Genomic DNA, 20,946 nt, shown 5'->3' with positions numbered 1-20,946 from the left:
TGTGTCGTGACTGGTTCTCGGCGTGTGCTCTGTAACGTGGAACACCACACCCCACTGTGCCATCTGCGGGTTTTCCGGTATGCGTTATTGTGTGTTGTGGCGTATGCTCTGTGGTGTGGGTGTAGTCTATACAATCTGCTACCATCCATTCCCCAAGTAGAGCTGTAAGGATTCTCTGCAAGTGATTGTTGAAGGCATGCTGGTAACTGAAACAGGTTTATTTCATTTGCAAGGGCTTTTGAAAGTTCTTTCCATGGATCCAACTTTACAAGGTGAACACATATATTTCGCTGCTGAACCAAGGCAGGTAGAAGCTGGAAACAAGTGATTTCCTGCAGATTTTGCTCTCTAGGCCATAGGGTCAATTGCATAATGGAAATGCGAACAAGAGTTCCAAGCAAAACTTTCCCTTGCTTTTCTTCTCCAAATACATTTAGAAGACCACTCCTTCCAAGTTGCGTTTTAGGATGCCTTTCACCTTCCTGACCAGGCGTACAATTTGTTCCCCTACCAACATCACGTGGCATTAAATATGTATCAGCCCACCTTGCAAAAAACCATACCACTGCCTCCATTAGCGGAGGATTGAAAATTGCTTCTAACATATTTGAATCCAAGCTTTGTTCTGCCAAATCAATAATACATCGAGATAGAACCACTGCTGGATGATTCTCTGGTTCTCTTACACTCTTGCCTTTATGATTTCTGGCAAGACCAATGGTAGCTCTTGTTGCTTCAGCGGCATGTGCTGCTGACTCGAAAGCAATTTGTGCTACGACAACTGCATCTGTGTATGCAACTTGATCATGTGACAAACCGACACCCTAGTCTCTTTCACCCTTAGCTTGAAGTATGGATCTTCCTCATATATTTTGGACTTAACAGTTCCTGCTAGCCTTGGACTCTCCACTGGCTCCTCTTCATTTGAGAGTTCATAATATTTAGCATTATGCCTCCTTACATGGCCTTGTCCAGTAGAATGAAGGAATTGCTTTTTGTTAATTGAGTCATGATGAGAAGAAGGGGATGGAGGCAAAACTGGGGGTGAATGTGAAATAGAAGTGGGTTGTGAGTCCATTTTATTTGGAGGGCTTTTAGTTGTTTCAAGGCTAATTTTGGCATCTTCTTGTCTTCCAAAATAGCCTTCATCCACATCAAGATCAACTTCGTTTGGGTCATCATCTTGATTAGAATCTTCTTCTTTTGCTTTCTCTTGTTTCGTTTCTTCATTGTTGCTGTCATCTCCCTTATTATCGATTTCCCTTCGACACTCTTTAACTTCTGCAATTGATTTTTTTAAACGCTGAAATGCTTCTTGAACTTTACTAAACTGCTCAATGCATTCAGGATGTGAACTTAATGGCACATTGTGCATCGAACAATGTTCATAGACCTGCATGATTATATTGTGCGCCATGGCTCTAATACCACTGAAGCATAAAAACTGATAGCTTGTATGCTTGATTGTAAAATATACACAAGAGGTATTTGTAATAATAATTTATTATATATAAAAATGTATATGTGATATGAATGTTACAATGAGGCCTTGCTTTTATACCTAAGCAGGTGACCTTTCATGATTAAGACATGCCTTTTCAGTTAACTAATGACTTCTTAACATAATCACTACTTGATTACTTACTATTTATATTTATTTATCTTGTTATGAATTATATTCATAACATTATGACTTTGAACCCTAGCTTGTCAATCCTATGCCCGTTTCTGCCATAGGTTGTTAAAATTGGCAACTAGGGCCAAACTCCATGTGGGTCACCTTATTTATGACAGCTGATATTTATCCTAGATTCCTCTTGTCGAGAGGTGTAGGATTGATCTAAAGATCATCCGATTCCGATAAGTATTTATGGAGATACGAATTTATTTGTATTTACTTGACAAATTGTCAAGGTCGACCAACAGCTAAACGTGTGGCACACATGCCCAACAAAACATATAAGTACAAGTGAGGTTGATTCATTATCAACTTATTTCATCTCAACTCATCTTCTCTCTCATCATCTTATTGGGCAAGCAAGAAAGATGAATTAGGGCAGCTTCTCTCATACGTGCAAGAAGAAGGACGAGTTAGGGCAGCATTTAGGGCAGCGTTGACTTTCGGGGCAACATTGACATTTCTAGGGTTGCGTTTACCAAATACTGGGCTGTTTTATGGAGCGTTGACCAAGGGAAGACCTGCGTTGATTTTTAGGGGTTGCGTTGACTAGTGTTGACCTGAAAGTTGACCAGCATTGATTGGTTAGGGCTGATCGCAGATTGCTGAATTTTTGACTGCTGTTTTGACTGATTATTGTGGACTGTTTTGGGCTGCTGAAGATAGCTGTTGAAGACCGAGTTCTTCAAGTTGACTAGAAGTCAATCTGAGGCTGTTTTGACCAAGTTTGACTTGGCTGATTTAGGGTTTGCTGCTGCTGTTATAAAATTACAGAATTCTGAATTGTACTATTTCTCTCTGCTGAATTATTGAAGATTAAAGAAGAATTGATCAAAGGGTTCCCCACGTTGGGGTTTGTCCCTGGCTAACCGCCACTTCTTGTGTCTCTTGTCTTGGTTTGTTTTCCGTCGATCGTCTAATGTTCTTTATGCACTTTACTTTATGTTTATGTGATTGCTAAATAGTGGCTAATAAATTTTTTTGAAGTAAACTGCTCTAAGCATAGAACATACCATAATTTAACATGGTATTTGAGCTGAGGTGAAGACAAAGCCCAAGCAAGAGCAAGAGCTAGAGCAATCACCGAAGGCTATTGAAGCAATTTTAGAGAAGTCATGGGGTCCTCAACACACTTCCCCACTGAAGACAAACTCTGTGAGAAGTCTGACTATCATGGATGGAAGATGTCTCTCAATCTGACATTGGAAGAGCAGGAAGTGTTGGACCATGTGAGATGCAGAATTGTTGAGCCTCCATCAAATGCATCCGCTGCTGCAAAGAACAAATGGACCAGGGGAGAAGTCAAAGCAAAGAAGATCATCCGGGACTCTATCGACAAGCGCCTGGTGGCCTATGTTTCCAAGCTGACCACCTCCAAGGAAATCTACGATAGACTAGTGAGTTTATTTAAAGTTAATGGATGCAAATCAAGTTTTGTTCCTTAGAAATACGCTGAAGGAAATTAAAAAGGGCAAAGATGAGAGTATGCAAGCATATTTCTTAAGGATCACTGGGATCAAGAATGATCATAGGGAAATGACTATCACAACTCTCGAAGGGCTGCCACCTGAATGTATATATTAAGGACTACTCTTCTCAACAATAATGTAATTCCTAGATTTGAGGAACTGATGGCTAGAGGGATTGCCTTTAAGTGTGGGCATTTCTTCTTCTTCCATCTTGTTTCTTCTCATGCTAAAAGAAACCATTTTGAAGCTAAAACCAAAGGAAAGGCCAGACCAAAAGGTGGAAGAAAAGGACGATGTTACAATTGCAACAAAATGGGCAACTATGCGAGGGAGTGCCCTAATAAAAGGGACTCACACCATGACGATGATCAAAATCACTCTCAAGGCAATAAAAGGAGTGGTAGGTCCAATGGCAGAGGTAAAAGGAATGTTGGAAATCAAGGAAGAGGTCAACCCTTCAAGAAGGCAAGAAAATCCATGTATGAATCTAACGTTGTTAACAATAAGCAAGATGAATATTATCTACCAGCGGCCCTCTCTACTACTGCTCCCTTGGACTCACTGGGAAATTGGCTTATTGATAGTGGTGCCTCAAGGCACTTCACTGGTTATAAAGAAGCTCTCTCTAAACTAATTGAGAAGGATACCAACTTGGAAATTGTTCTTGGGGACAACTCAAAATATCCGGTGAAAGGCATAGGGAATGTCACTCTTCAATTGAATCAGGGAAATACAATTCATTTACAAGAAGTCCTATATGTACCTGATCTCAAAAAGAACCTGGTGTCCATTTCGGCAATGGAAGACACAGGCTACAAAGTGGCCTTAATCGATGGCAAGGTACGTGTATGGAAAAAGAACTCTAAAGATGCTTTCACTCTTGAGTTTCAAGTTGACTAATTATATCAGGTCGGAGGAAGTCTGCTGGGTGTCATGTCTTGTGACACATCTCTTCAGTCCGAACTATGGCATCGGAGGTTTGCTCACCTTCATTATAAAGCTCTACTCGATGTGAGAAAAATGGTGACTGGGATGCCCGAGTTCAAATTAGAGCAAGAAGGTGTATGTCCGGGATGTGCCGAAGGAAAGCTCAAAAGGGGACCATTCCCCTCAAGCCAAAGCAAGACCTATGATATATTGCAATTGGTTCACTTAGACATATCTGGTATGATGCTTGTGAAGTCCTTGGGAGGATATTTATATTACCTCACTTTTACAGATGATTATTCTCGCAAGACTTGGATATACTTCTTGAAAAAGAAGGATGAAGTGTTCTCTTGGTTTCGTCACTTCAAAACCTTGATCGAGAATCAAACTGAAAAGAAGATCAAGATCTTAAGGATTGATAATGGGACTGAGTATGAATCCAATGAGTTCCATGACTTTTGCAAAGTGGTTGGCATTAAGAGGGAGACTACAACACCATATACTCCTGAGCAAAATGGTGTAGCAGAAAGGAAGAATCATACGATTGTGGAAGCTGTCCGTGCTATGCTCCATGATCAAAGACTTCTGTAGTTTCTATGGGCTGAAGCTGCGAATACTGCCGTATATGTGCAAAACCAATGCCCTCATCAAGCATTAGGTTCCAAGACTCTTGAAGAGATGTTCACTGGTAAGAAACCTGACGTATCTCATTTTAGAATTTTTGGAAGTCCTGTATATTTTCATGTGCCGAAAGAGAAACGGAATAAATTGGGTGCATTTGGAAAGAAAGGAATCTTCGTGGGCTATAGTGAAAATACTAAGGGCTATAGAATCTATGTGGTTGGTCAAAGGGAAGTCAAGATTAGCCATGATGTCACCTATGACGAAGATATGGTTCTTAGCAAAGTTAACAATCTTCCTACTCTAAGGGAATCTATAGAAGCCAACACCAGGAAACCGGAGGAAAAGGAAGATGAGACGATGCCTGATGTGGAAGAACCTATGGATCCAATTGATCCCCCTCCACAAGAGCCTTCCTCTTCTAGGAAGAGGCCTTCATGGCTTAGGGGGACACTTGATGCTGAAGGACACATTGCACCCAGAGGGACTTTCCGAGAAAGTACGAAGCCGACCAGGTATCAGGGATACTCGACCATCATGAGCACGATCATCCAAAATGAGCCTTCATCATTTGTAGAAGCTGTCAAGCATCAAGTCTGGAAGGATGCTATGACTGAGGAATATGAGTCCATCATGAAAAACGATGCCTGGGATGTGGTCCCCAAACCCTAGGACAAAGCCGTTGTCTCTTCGAAATGGCTTTACAAGATAAAGCATGGAGCGGGTGGAAGCGCTGAAAAGTATAAGGCTCGTTTTGTCGCTCGTGGCTTCTCTCAGAAGGAAGGTATACACTATGACTAGATATTTGCACCTGTTGCCTGATATACCACCATTCTCTCGATCATAGCCCTTGCTGCTTCACAAGGATGGAACCTACATTAGATGGATGTCAAGACTGCATTCTTGCATGGTTCGATCAAAGAAGAAGTCTTTGTGGAGCAACCAAAAGGATGTGAGATTCATGATCGAGAATCTCACGTGTGCAGGTTGAAAAAAGTCCTCTATGGGCTGAAGCAAGCACCTCGAGCGTGGTATGAGAGGATCGATAGCTACTTGATGAATCTGGGATTCACTAGGAGTGACGCCGACGCTAACCTTTACTTTAAGGTTGAAGATGACAAAGCTCTCATATTGGCGCCGTACATTGACGACCTCTTTCTGACAGGTGCAAACCTTCTCATTCACAAATGTAAGAGGGAGTTGGCTTCTGAGTTCGAGATGAAGGACCTAGGACTAATGCACTATTTCCTAGGACTGGAAGTTTGGCAGAAAGCATGGGAGATTTTCCTATCTCAAGGAAAATATGTGGTGAAGATATTGGAGAGATTCAGTATGGTGGACTGCAAGACCGTGACTACCCCGATGGAGCTTGACTTCAAGAAGTTAAGCGGTAGTGCTGCCAGACCTATAGTTCATTGTCGACAACGGGAGCCAAAAGAACCTCATTTCGGCAGAGGTCGTGAAGCGACGGGGCTTACCGACCACAACACATCCACAACCGTACACCATTGGGTGGCTTCACCAAGGACGGGATCTTCGCGTGAGCCAGCAGTGTTGCCTTCCATACAACATCAAGCCCTTCACGGATGAGGTATTGTGTGACATTGCTCCCCTTGAAGTTTGTGATGTATTACTAGGACAACCATACTTGTGGAAGCGACATGCTGTGTATGAATCAAGGCCCCGTGCTGTTATTATTACTTTGGGAACTAAGTTGTACAGGATACCGTAGGTAGCACCGCCTACTGCCATCTCTTTGATTACTGCAAAACAATGTAGTAAGCTTGTTTCCAAAACTGGGAAATTTGTTTTCTTGATGATACGCCTCAAGGAAAGAAGAAGATGGTGGCCACGACCTCCAGACAGGGCCCCTCCGCACAACAACTACAGATGGACAAGGTTGTGGAGGAGTACGAGGACATCTTCACCTCCCCCAGGGGTTCCTCTGCACTGTCAGGTCAAGCACTCCATCGATCTGACCCCAGGTGCGCTGCTGCCCAATGGACCAATCTATCGGCGCTCCGTGCTAGAGAATGATGAAATCAAGAGGCAGATTCAGGAGCTACTGCAGAAAGGTCACATCTGTCCAAGTTCATCACCCTATGGGAACCCGATCATGTTGGTATAGAAGAAGGATGGGACTTGGAGACTCTGTATTGACTATCGGGCAATGAACAAGATCACTATCTGTAATAGGTACCTGATCCCACGGATTGATGACCTCTTGGACCAACTGAAAGGGGGCAAAATATTTCAGCAAGATCGATTTGAAGTCAGGATATCACCAAGTACCAATCGAACCCTCCGATGTGTGGAAGACTGCCTTCAAAGCCAAAGACGGCCTGTTCGAATGGTTGGTGATGCCTTTCGGATTGACGAATGCTCCTGCAACCTTCATGAGGCTAATGGATGACATCTTGCGGCCATTCACCAATTCATTTGTAGTGGTATACTTGGACGACATCCTGATCATCAGCTAGAGTTGGGAAGAGCACCTCCACCACGTCCGACAGGTTCTCCAAACTCTGCGGCAACACAAGTAATGTGCCAATTTGGAGAAATGCACTTTTGGCATGACCCAGGTTCAGTATCTGGGATACATTATTGATGAACAGGGGGTGCATGTGGATGCATCCAAGATCCAAGTCATTCGAGATTGGCCATCTCCAGCCACTCTGACAGAGCTCCACAGCTTTTTAGGTTTTGCTAACTTCTACCGCAGGTTTGTGTTGGGATTTTCTCATATCACTTGGCCCTTGAGTCAAGTCACCAAGGGAGGAGCGAAAGCAAAATTCTTTTGGTCTGAATCTCAATAGAGGGCATTCACAGAGTTGAAAGATTGGCTCTGCACGGCACCTGTGCTCGCATTACCAGACTTGCAACAACCATTTGAGGTCGAGACAGATGCCTCTGACTATGTTATTGGGGTAGTCCTTACTTAACACGGGCATCTAGTGGCATATCACAGTGAGACACTTTCAGACACAGTTCGGAAGTATCCCACTTATGACAAAGAGATGTATTCCATTGTGCAGGCCTGCCGACAATAGAAGCATTACATTTTGGGGAAGGAAACGGTCATCCACACAGACCACCGACCCCTGCAGTTCATACAGACCCAAGGGAAATTGCAGAATGATCGCCATCAAAAGTGGTCCACATACTCGCAATTGTTCCATTTGAATATCAAGTATAAGAAGGGTAGCACCAATAATGTTTCAGATTGCCTCAGTCAACCACTGATCATGGCGTTAACCACTGTGCTCAACTCTTGTGAGCACGAGACTTCTGATTGGCCACTTCTCTACAAAAGCGACCCAGAATTCGACCACACATACCGGACACTCTTGGAGGGTTAGCATGTCCTAGATTTGCACCTCTAGGATGTCTTGTTATGCCACCTGGGTCACCTTTGTGTTCCTTCAAGCGAGCGTGCCAAGATGATTTAGGAAGTACACTACAGTCGGGCTGCTGGACATTTCGGGTTCGAGAAAACAGTGGCAGTACTGCAGAAATATTTCTATTGGCCGAATCTTCAACATGATGTCGGGAAGTACATCAGATCATGCACTGCCTGCGCCATTGCCAAACTGACCATCAAGAAGTAAGGCCTCTATACCTCGCTGCCTACCCCTAGTCGACCTTGGGAATCCATCTCCATGGATTACATGTCAGGTCTTCCTTCCACTAAGCATGGAAATGATTGTGTTTTTGTGGTCATCGACAGGTTCTCGAAGATGGCCATTATGGCCGCCTGCAAAAGGAATATCACAGCAGAAGCCACTGCTAAACTCTTCTTTGAACGAGTGTGGGTACACTTTGGGATCCCACAGTCTATCATCTCAGATCGGGACATCAGGTTCCTTAGTACATTTTGGTCTAGTCTCTAGTCGATGCTCGACACCAAACTCATTAAGTCCACAACGTTCCATCCTCAAACTGATGGCCAAACAAAGGTTGTCAACAGGATGATCGTATACATTTTACGCATGTACAACTCAAAGCATCCACGCACATGGGATGAGAGCCTCCCCTATGTTCAACACAGCTACAACTGGGCTTTCCACAGCTCGACTGGCCACAACCCTTTTCAGGTGGGCTTAGGATTCCAGCCACTATGTCCCATTGATGTGGCCATGCCAGTTGCAGCTACTCACGCAGATTCGGCTCATGTCCAGTCCGAAACAGATAAGGCAAACAACTTCATTGGGCATATTGAACATATTCGCCAACAGGTCCATGACATTATGGAGAAATCAAATGCCAAGTACAAGCAGTGACATGATCAACATCGAGTGCCACACAAGTTTCAGGTTGGCGACATAGTTTGGTTGCATTTGCAAAAGGAACGCCTTACCAGAGCCTATCGGAAACTCAGACCACTTCGATATGGTCCTTACACCATTACCAATGCTGTGGGAGCCAATGGATTTGAGCTCAGCATTCCCCCATTCCTTGGCCTGCACCCAGTGTTCAATGTGGACCGCCTTCGACCGTGCTTTCCACCATTACTAGACACATCCGACATTGCAGAACAACTCACACCCACAGAGTTAAATCCAGATTGCATAGAACAAGTTGCGACTGATCGTTTCATGGACACACAGATCAAACACACTCGCTAGCAGAATATCCAATTGTATCGAGTTGTCAAAGCAGGCCAACTCCTTCACCAGGGCAAGTGGCTCACCAACGACCAAGTTCAACAGAAGTTTCCTCATCTCATGGAGGACCTCAACGCAATGGGGACCATTGCTTCCTAAGGGGGGACGAAAAATCTAGGTGGATATTGGTGGCCACCTGCCAAGTCCACTTGGACCCCCACCATTGTTTCTTTTAGCTTTTTAGTTTCCTTAATTGTAGCATAGTTTACTATTTTTAGCAGTTTTTCGGGTCCTGAACTTCCGAAGTCGTTTTGAGGCTCTAAACGACGTTTTTGGGAAAACTAGTAGTAACATGGGTCTATGGACCGATGTTTCTCTTCCCAAAGTTGTAGTTCTCGGATAGATCTTTCTAACGAGATACTGTGCGCGTCAAACGAAGATCGTATGCCAAAGTTACGACCTCGAGAAGTTGATGTACCAATTTACCAAAATGGGGCCCATAGTTTGGCGTTTCATCTTCTAGGGTTAGGTTTTTGGATGTTTAGGGTTTTCCACTGTTTCTCAACAATAAATAGGCCTTCGAGCCTCATTGTAACACAGTTCAGAGGCATGTAGCCACATCATCTCTTCTCAGAGATAAGCTACCATCGCCCTAGCTGGTTTCTTTCCATTTCTATTTGTAAGCATATTTCAGTATTTTACAGGAACGAAATGAAGTATTATTTCTGCTGCATATCTGTACTTATGGTTATCTTTGTAATTTGTTGCGTTCTTGTTTAAATCCGGATCACAAAACTTGGAAAAGTTTGCCAAAACTGAAAACTTTAATTTTTGAGCCCCTTTAGATGTGTGATTCAGGAAATTTTAGATTTGGTTATTCAGTTATGCAGATAAAATCTAGCAAGCTAAAATTTAGATCTAGGCTAGATCCTTAATGCCCAACTGGCCAAATTTCTAGAAAATTTGAATTATGCAATTTTATAGTATTTTGACCAACTTAATGTGTTTTTAGGTCTTTTATGTATCACTCCTATGAATCAGAATTTGCAGCTATAATAAAACAATGAGAAATTAGGGTTTGAAGAGCAAACGCTAGGCCAAAAGCCTTGAAGATCACTTTGCCCAAACTTGCCACAATTTTGCAATGAAGTTGTCACCCACAAATCAAACTTTTTGAGTCCAAAATCTTGCAAAAACCCCCAAGTATTCAATTCCAAAATTTTAGAGATGGACTAGGGCAATCTAGGCCTAGGAAAAGGCCAAAAGGAAGGGTAAAAAGACCTAAATAGGTATGCCGCTATGGTCAAGAGACCTAGTAGGTCTCACGACAAGCATAAGAAGGTTGCCGTTAGGGCAAGGAAGGGCCTAAAGGCCCACTAGGGGTTGCGGGCTAGGGTTATGAGGCCCCAAGGCCTGCGACACCCTAGGGGAGGCCTCAAAAGAGGCAATGGCAAGCCCTTTAGGGCTGTGGCCTAAGGGAGAAAGGGGATCGAGGGCAAGCGGAGGGGCCGAGGGGAGAGAGGAGGTCGAGATAGGCTTAATGGAGGAGGATAGAGGCTGAGGAGGGAGGAAGAGAGGCCACAAAGGAGAATAAAGGCTCGGGGGAAAGGAAGAAGGGCAACGAAAGAGGTCGGGAGGGAGAGGGAGGCCGAAGTCCTTAGGCTCACGACCAACCTCAAGTAGGGTAGAAACCTTGACGCAGAGGGCTAGAAGGTTGACGCTGAGGGTTTGGAGGAGAAAGCTAGGGTTAGGAGCCCTAAAAATTTGAAACCCTTGCTCCTGAAAATTATTTTGCTTCAGCTCTTCAATTTTCTGAAAATTCTTTTGTGGCTGGCCTTGCAAAAATTTTTAGAGACTAGATCTTATCCTTAAGGGCCTAGATCTAGCTCTATTCCAACTTCTTCCTTTGACTTCACCTACAAAAATGGAGATAAAATGCCCAAAACCCCGATTAGAAAAAATAATATGCAAAATTAAATTACAAATCTATTTACAAAATTTACAAATGTACAAGGGTTTTGAAATAGATTTTGAGAAATAGTTTTTATGAATTTTTTTCTTTGATAAATGGCTAAAAACACTTAAGAAAATCAATGCACACTATAGCCTTAGTGAAGTTTAAATCAACCACAATATTTGGAATCCAAACAAGGTCGGTTCATGCCCATAGTTTGTGAACGTGGAGACCAAGGACTGGGGAACCTGCAAACACTATATATATTTCTCGAGAAAATTTGTTAGACAATATGCGAATCAAATCATCTATAAGATAAACCCCAAATCTATCAATATAACGACTTTATCCCCATCTAATGAAAAACAAATTTTAGCATTAATCAACTCAATATAGGAAAGCCCGTACCCAAAACGTACCACAAATCTACGAACACTGAACACCTTGAACTGCACCCGAAAGTATTTATTATGATTCCAATAAATGTTCCCAGTGGGACAATAGTGTTACATCAATGCTTCAACAACAATTTCTTAGCCAGATCTCAGATGCCTGAGACATACAAATGATTCTCTCTATATAGATAAATCTTCCAAGTGGAAAAATAACCGCTAGTTGGCTTGATCTTCGTCAAAATAATTTTCGCCATTGATAAATCCTTGATGATCTTTTAATCTTAGCCGTTGAAAATATTTATTTTGAAGAATTTTCAATTTTTTCATTAAATCCCTTTTTTATTAGCCCAAAATTAATTATTTTGAGCTAATGTCATCCAAAAAATTGACTTTGAATTAGCCACCAATGTCGAAGAGTCCAATTTTTCTTGAAATTTCCAATATTCCCTTGGTGGAAGACGTCAAAAAACTAATTCCTTTGAGACCCATGAATTTTTCCACGTGGAGAATTTAATTTTTTTAGAAATTTTAATTTTGACTCTAGTTAATTGAATTTCTGGTTTGAGATTTAATTTCATTTTACCAGAAAATTTAATTAGTTGACACTTAAGGGGATTAAATATTTTTCTACCCTCTAATATTTTAGCCATGGTGTCTATAAGTATGAGAAACCATGCACTTAATTATTTTTTTTACATAAGTTTTTTTACAATTCAACCCTCAAAGGGGGAATACCCATTCGTCTTAGACGCTCAAATTATATACCCAATTCCACGACACAACATGATCTAGTAGACCAAGTGATTTGTAATAAAATAATTTAGCCAATTAGCTTAAATTATTCCCAAATAACTTTTACATAAGACTCGACTAGAACACTAAGACTCATCTAAGACTCTACTGACAAATTCCACCCTAGCTTTTGGGTGAGGTTGGAGGGAAAAGCTCTGCCGACCATTCTATGTTTAGAAACACAGATGAATCAGTAAGATGAAAAACCTCATAGGATGAAATTATCACCAAAATAATAGGCTTGCCTAGGTTGTTACACACATTCATGGTCTTACTAGCATCATTTACATTAAAAATTTGTAGAGTGGATTTACAATAACATAGTGCATAATGGGTTTACAATAACATAGTGGTGAGGCAACGCAGGGCCTCAAGAAGGCAATTCGATTTGCTGAAGAGTGCAGACATTTTCAGTTCCAGAGGCCAGGAAGGAGTGCCGAAGAGATGTTTTGCCAGCCAACAACAGGTAGGACGACTTGATTAGCAGTCAGTTCGGGCAACACGCAGAGCAGGTAGCTTTAGAGTGACGCGAAGCCTGCGCAGGCCTAGTTGGACAACTTGCTTTTCAGTGACAATCAAGAGCCGAATTCCTCGGAGTGAGGGTAAATTTCCCTCTTGTATTTTTGCCAGTGTTTTCTGCAAGATAGCTAGATTTGGACATCCAGATTATTGTACTAAGATTTCACCACTACTTAACAATAAAACCCTCATTTGTTGCACCGATTTTCCCAAGTTGGGGGTTTTTTGGGGAACAATTGTCCAAAAATAACAATGTCATTTTTGTGTGCGTGTGCTAGATTTTCTCAGTTTCTAACACTTTTTATTTCCACTGTTTTATTTGTGAAGGTTGTAGTGTGATTTATTCAATATTTGTCATAGCAAATAAATTGTTATATCAACTAACAATTAGAAGAATAATTTGCAGTTGCCGCAATAGGATTTCAGTTTTGAAATTTTCACATTGCCACCAACGATAGTATTCTTGTAGCATGTGGGTAGTACAATGTCTTTAGGGTCCAACACCATGGTAGGTGTTTTTTCAGAATAAGGTGATGTTTGGTAAACACACAAGATGAGTTAGAGGGACCTTTGGTCTTTTAATTTTATATTGATACCCCACTTATTTTTGGTGTTGGGATTTCTCATTCTTAGTAGTATATGTTTAGCTTGAAAAATATTTGCATGTTCGGTCGATTGGTAGTGGGATGGCGGTAGGCTAGGATGGGACTTAGGTTGCTGACCTATTTAGAGGTGGAAGGTCTAAGGTTCTTGTCTGGTTGAGCCACCTCACTATTAGGCTTAGAGATTGAGTAGGAAAGACATCTTATTCCAAGAAAATTTGTGGGATTCTGCTTCTCGCTCTTGGAAGTATTGGTGTACTCTTACTCAAGGTTATGGTCTCCTTGTCCTTGATTGTCTTTTGATTATGAAATTGAGTGGCCTTATCCCAGAGTTTGAGTTCTTTAAAATGGATACTGGGATGATTAGACTATTTTGATGGTATTGGGGCTGGGGATTTGGTTGTTCACTTTTACAATGTGATTCCTGATGATTGTATTTGTTGCTTCATCGAAGATACCTATTATCCCTATCCCTCAGTGCACATTGTGTAGATTGCACAAGGTTTGGTTGGTGCAATTTTGATATAATTTGAGAGTTTTTCTTTTTTGGTAGTCTATTAGGGTATTCTGTCCAATGCTCTGTTGGCCAAGAGTTGGATTTTTGATGATCTTTGTCTGGTTTGCCTTCGTACAGTGGCAACGAAGGATATTTATGGGAGTGTTAGTTTGTTAGTTGTTGGAGTTATCTTGAGGATCAATATGTAGTTCTGATTCTAGACAGGATCCTTTGGTGTTTTGCTTTGCTTGTAGATTGCTGCTCTCTTGCTTGTATTACATTCTATGGGATATGGCACTTCCTGTGAATTTTGGCATTATTTATTCTTTGGAAAATAAGTATTTTTATTTTTGATCAGGAAGTCAACTATCTATCCACTTTTTGTTCTTTGTAGAGGGATGATGTTTGTCATCAGTTTCCGGCTAAGCACACTTTATTGATTAAAGATACCTTGCATTTTTATCCCTCAGAGTATTTGATTTTATTTTGATATTAATAGCTTCGAGGAAGTGATTAACATATTCATGGTGTATAGCCTTCTACTTTTTGTATTACTCTTTGTAATTTTTTTTTTGTAATTATAAGACATATAGAGAAAAGGTTCTGCGATATTGCAGTTTTGCATATAAGTCTTTACTAATTTCACATGATTTCAGTTGTACTGTGCCATCGACATTCTTAATTGTATCAAATGTTTGGTGCATAGGGTCTTATGATTTCTTGTATTTATATCTAGATATTTTTATAAGGAAACCCTTGTGGGAACCCCCTTCTTGCTTGGGATGTCCAAATGGAGGACAAATTAATCGCCAGCCACAATGGCAGTTAGTAACTTCAAGAGACTTTACTAACTTTGAGTTTGTGACCTATAGCCCCACCATCAACAACATGCTTTGGGATTCTCTACTAGGTACTCCATACTTGTACTTGGTGTACCTCTTTTTTGTCATATCTATTTATCCTTTGCACATACATATATTTTATACTTACCTAAATACATAGATTCATGTATACCTATTTGTAGTGCAAGTAGATGTGCTTGGACTAATGCTTGTGCATTTTCAAAACCTTCGTTGGGGTGTTGCTTATTAAAAATGTCATATCTAGCTTAATATTTATTTCCTAAAAAAGTTATTGCGTTTAAAGATTTGATAGGTTAATCATGCCTACTACTTGTTATAGGTAGAAATTTCTTTTTATATATTTTGTCGTTATTAACCGAAACAATTTCTACAAATAAAATATTTAAACAAACAAACCCTCACCTTCCACCCCAAATAAGTCATATTCTACCCTTCAATCAATCCTACGACAACCAATCCTAGCATCGACTTTGCATTAAAAAAATCATGCTCGTTTCCATAATTTTTGTAGATTCCAATTTCATGCCCTCATAGCCCATCACTGTTGTATACCAATGTTTTCATGGCTAGTATTTGCCATAAGTTCATGCTTGTTTGTATTTAGTTAGATACATAAAAAGTTTGATTAATGAGTTAATTTGGCTCTTTGATCTCACTGTTTTTCAAGGGTTGCATTCACATGTTGTAACTTATTTTGTTTCTATAGTTGGTGAAATACAGAGAAAAGTGGCATTGCTCCAAATTTGTGCAGATAAAGATCGTTGTGATGTGATGCATATTATTCATTCTGGAATACCTCCACTTTTGCAGTCACTTTTGGAGGATGGATCTTCAGTTAAGGTTTGGGACTTAAAGCTTGACGTAAAGCTTCGTTTATTTCATGGATTGAATTACTTAGTTGTATACTTCAAGTTTAATAACTTATATTCATATCTTTAATTGACTTATTCTTTCCAGGTTGGTGTTGGTATAGGTGGTGATGCATCAAGGATGCTGATTGATTATAATGTCCGTGTGCAAGGAATAGAGGATCTATCTTCTATTGCAAATCATAAACTAGGAGAATGCCCAAGACGATGGAGTCTTTCTGCTCTTTGTAAGAAGCTCACATGCAAGGAGGTTTGTTGAGTTAAACTTGACACGTTGATTGATATTCTATAGATTTGTGTTGTTATTTTACAAAATTTCCTTGGATGAATTCTTGCTATTGATCAAAATGGTGTTCGGCTCAGTGTATATAGATACAAGGAGCAAATGTGTTACTACACAAACCCTCACTTCTTGAGATAAGTCCTAAAGCTCAAGCAAGGCTTTGGTGTAACTAAGAGGAAGGCCATTGTCCCCTCATCGACCATTTTTTGCACTTTAGGTTGGCTCTCCATCAGCTCAAAGGGGACTTCCCTATAATAGAATTTCTAAAACGTATGCAATGGGGTCCATGTTGAAGTGAAGAGCAAGTTCTAGCAAAACTGTTTTTTATGCATTGAGTAAATATAGTGGATGGAAGGACTGTAGACTAATGTCTTTCCATTGGGCAGTGGAGTCAAGTCAAGGTTCAATGGAAGGTTGTCCTATTAAAGAAAAATAGGAATAATATGGCTGCAAATACAAACTATATTAAGCCCTCTCTTGCTGTCCCAAACTCCAGAAATTCATCAAGGGAGACTACTGAGATAGATAGACTTCAATGGCTATAAAAGTCATACCTATTAGGAATGTATTACAGGTGCATATGACCTAATACAATGAAACACATATCTATATAGAACATCCTAATTATAAATAAAATACAATAGGAATGATCTTATCCCATTCAATAACTATGAGAAGATTTCTTCCACATGAGATAGCATAAATATTTAGAAGACTTCCACATCCATTAAGCAATTTTCTTATCTTCCAAACATGTCCAACAAAGATTCAATTCAGCTCCAGGGCATTTGTCCCCCAATCTGTCCATGAGAAATAATGAAGAGAGCAAACCATTATATAGGTTTGAGCTTCGTCTTCATTTACAATAAAATATGATTTGTTTTCCTAGATCCACTAATTTCTCCAAGGAATACAAATAACCTTTTCAACATCTTTACTAAAAGTTGCAATGATTTGTTGAGATTCACTTTCTTATCCAAGAAAATTCAATAAAATATGCTAGGTGTTGGAAATCGGAAAGGCAGAAAGATTTTCTCTTGTTCGTAATTACTTGTGAGTTCTTTGAGTTATTATTGTTTTTCTTATGTTCTTCTTTTATCTTAGTTCATCAAGCAATTACCAAAACCAAAAAACGAAGATCAAGGATACCAAATGTAGGCGCATAACTAGGGCAAAACCCCTATATAGGGGAAAACACAGTCAAGAACTTTTCATTTGTAATTCAAATGAGATAGACCAAGACCCTAGACTGACAAACCTTCCTCCTCCACCAAGACAATGTTCCAAGATGATTTAGTAGTCTCTTATTATCCAACAGCTTCAACCCAACAACAATCCAGAAATTTCGGCTTCTCAACAACAAAACTTCAGCCTAACTTCAGGACTGCAGTTTTGATCTAGCAATTTCAATAGCTTCAACCTAACAACTTCACAACTTCAACCTTGATGCAACTTTACAACTTTGACCTTGATGCAAGAACTTCACAGTTTCTACCTTGATGCAACAACTTCAGAATTTCGTTGCACATGAGAGAGAGAGAGACCTAAAAACTTTGATTCCAGCTTCCTTCTTGAACTTCACACTTTTTCTGCTTCCCAGCTGCTTCAATTCTGAGATGTCCTCCAAATGAGTCGAGTTGTTGCTTATATATAGTCATCTTAGGTGATTAAATTCTTCTAATTACGCTGACTTGTCCTTCCTTGAGGTCGACTTGGTGGAGGAGGCCTAATTGACCTAATTTACATTAAAAATAATTTTATTTCTTGACAAATAATTCCCAAGGAGGGTTCTTTACATTGTGACATGGACAAGGACACTTAACATAAATCCTATAAGTCTTCAATGGAGACTTAGACCTAAAAACAATTGACCCAAGCATGAAATCCATGCTTTAATAAGCCAATTTATTTAATAATAAAAAATCTTTTTCTTTCTTTTGACAAATACATTTCAAATATAATATTGAAGACCGACACTAGTTACATTGTTCAACACTAGGAAAACAATACCGTTCTCCTGTAACCAATTCCATGAGACAAGTCAACAATGAGAAAATAAGGGCTTTATTTATGCAACAACCTCCAAAAATAAGTAAGTGTGAGGTTGTTGAGTGAAATGTTCCATCAATGGACCAAAAGTGTGCAATGAGTCCTCCAAATGGCATGTGTGTCTCTTCAAGTGGTAGATGTGTAACTCTCTAGAGTGAGACCATGAAAGAATGTGCAAGATCATGTAAAATTTTTAAATGGAAGGCACGTGTGACTTTATGAATAGGATGCCCCATCAATAGCAATGTAGAAGTGTAGTAAAGGCTTCGTGTGGCACATGTCAACATCCCAGGGTAAACATAATGTCAACAAAGGTAGAAGACCAAGTATACATCCTCTATAAGTGGATGCCCTCACCAAAATAGCATGGGAATGTGGCAAAGTAAAGTCCTCAAGTGGATGTATCAACCTTTATGTATGATAACGCATGTAAGGTGGCCTCATAAAGCAAAGTGCTCAACACCAAGGCAAAGGTTCTCCAAGCTTAAGCACCAAAGTGTAACAACCACCAAAATATGTGCAATATCCAACATGGCATGTGCAAATCAAATACGTGGCATTTCCCTCATAAAACAAAATGCAAGGTTGGTCTTGAAGGTGTAGCAACCATGGAATCATGGGCAAATAGTTAGATCAACCATATGCCCAAATTTGATTTAGGCACCTGTCTTTCCTCTGGGTTGCCCCTAAAAACTAAAAAAATTGATTATTCATTTTCTCTTCATAAATTTGGAATTTACTTCTGAAGTCATCCTCATTTATATTATTTTTAAAGTCATCCTCATTTATTAGACTTAGTAGTTTATAGGGATTTTTCCCTTGTGATGCAAGAGATTTGGCCTAAAGAGAGTGAAAGAGCTAATGTGGTTATAGTGGGTAGCCTTTGTATAATTACCCCTTGGGTTTGACTATAATAGCTAGGGCTTTACCATCCAAGGTGAGGGTTTTGGAGGTAACAAAAGGTATGGTAGCACAATAGTACTACATGAAAATGGACATTACCTTTTTCCATGGTAGCCAATGTGCTATCATGTGGGCTACTACATAGTGAATAAAGGAAATGGCGTCTTTGTGAGAGGACACAAAATTTTTCAGAGATGCATGCTATTGATGCGTGAGAGCATGCATATATATTTTCCATAGTTGGTTGGGTACCACTCATGGAATCTTCAAAACTTTTTAGCGTTATGATGTTCTTGGGAGCTTGGGAAAGGGAACAAAATGTCCCCAATTGGCTCGGAACAATTTTGGGAACTTGGGAGCTTTTTGGGAGCTTCAATGTCAAGGAAATGGGAGTTCTAGAACAATTTTTTGATATAGAAAGCTTTGAATTGAAATTGTATTTTAAGGTATTAATAAATACTAATTTTGAGTGTGATTAGATTAAAATACAAATATTCTTATTTTGTTTCTTATGAACATAAATATGTATAAAATAAATATAAATAATAATGATATAATAATTAATACACTATAATTAATAATTATAAAAAGACATGTCCCAAAGGACATGATTATGTGAATGGGCACTCCCACATAGGTATATATATAGGACCCTAATTGTACTCTCATCATCATATTTTTCTACTATCAATTACTTATATACTATTTAGATATTTTCCATGCTACCCACCAAAATGGGTAACCCCGTAGGAGAATTTATTCTCCTACATTTTACAACCATTCAGTCAACAACCTCTTACATTCGCTTGATGATGATTCGCCATATGCCTCCCCCATTTGCATTAGCCATGCACCTCTCACCATCTTGCATTCGTCTTAGATGAAGGTGGGATGCTACTCAATAGGTACTTAGATAATTTTGCAATTAGATTCCTATACTTGTTGTTTTGGGCATTTAGTATGGATAAAGGGTGATTTGGAAGATTGACCAATCTTGATTGTAAATTTGTTCTCTCATCTTACTAGGGGGGTTAATCTTTAGCCCTAATCCAGTAGGACCTACCTTAAGGCTTTAGGGTTATAGAAGGGGCACTACTTGGAAAACTTGGATTGAAATAGCGTGTCATTCTCCCTTAGACCATACTTGACACTTTTCATGTCACATTATAAATCCCATATATACCATCTCCATTGTTCGGGTCTGACTTGTCATTGGTTCATTTGGATTTGGTACTTTCTTATGCACATCCTCGAGTAGGGTTGGGAAATATTTCTTTGGAGGTTGTTGTAGTTAAAAGAATGGAAAATCATAAGATGGCCACAATTAAAGAAAAAGAAAAATAAAAATACAAAAGATGGTTGAGACATGAATTAGTGCGTGGGAAAAAGCCTAGCATGAGCTCTACCCTTTTCATTAGCCATCACTCAGTTACTGAGCACTTGATGCTCCTTGTTGACCACTACGTGTCAACAACCGATAGCAGTACACCCCCTTTTTTCGCAAAAGGGATAACACTTGATCGATGTGTCCGTGCCGTCTAGCTATCATCATCAACTTGACTTCCAGGATGTTATGTAGACCCTTTTTGCATGTGTATAATGTAAATAATCTTAGTAGATCTGTGTCATGTATGTAACGACCTAGGTAAACCTAATTTTTTAGTGACGATCTCCATTCTGGGAGGTTTTTTGTCTCATCGATCCATTATCGGATGTTCGGCAGAGTTTTCCTCTAGTCTTACCCCAAAGATGGAATGGATTTTTTCGTAAGGATCTTACGCGAATCCTAGTGTTCTAGATCGAGTCTATGTAAAAGTGATTTGGGAATAATCCTAACTATTTGGTTATGTTATTTTATTACAAATTGCTTGGTCTACTGTATTATATTTGTGTTGCGGAAATGGGTAGTCTGTGAGGGTCTA

The 20,946-nt window shown here is 39.9% G+C and overlaps 1 protein-coding gene across 3 annotated transcripts in view; it reads left to right on the top strand.

The window, feature by feature from the left end:
* The window catches only part of LOC149225669 (3'-5' exonuclease-like), a 283,543-nt gene that overhangs the window by 72,870 nt on the left and 189,727 nt on the right, over positions 1-20,946 (top strand). For all 3 annotated transcript variants that reach the window (XM_089377254.1, XM_089377252.1, XM_089377251.1), the window contains 2 exons: positions 15,627-15,760; positions 15,878-16,039. In XM_089377254.1, the coding sequence (XP_089233380.1) occupies positions 15,627-15,760; positions 15,878-16,039 (296 nt within the window). The remainder of the gene's footprint in view (positions 1-15,626; positions 15,761-15,877; positions 16,040-20,946) is intronic.

Source organism: Pinus tabuliformis, chromosome J (genome assembly GCF_031772625.1).
Source record: "Pinus tabuliformis cultivar Carrire ecotype Pingquan chromosome J, CPIR1, whole genome shotgun sequence".
Classification (NCBI taxonomy): Eukaryota; Viridiplantae; Streptophyta; class Pinopsida; order Pinales; family Pinaceae; genus Pinus; species Pinus tabuliformis.
This window is presented reverse-complemented; position numbering and strand designations above follow the sequence as displayed.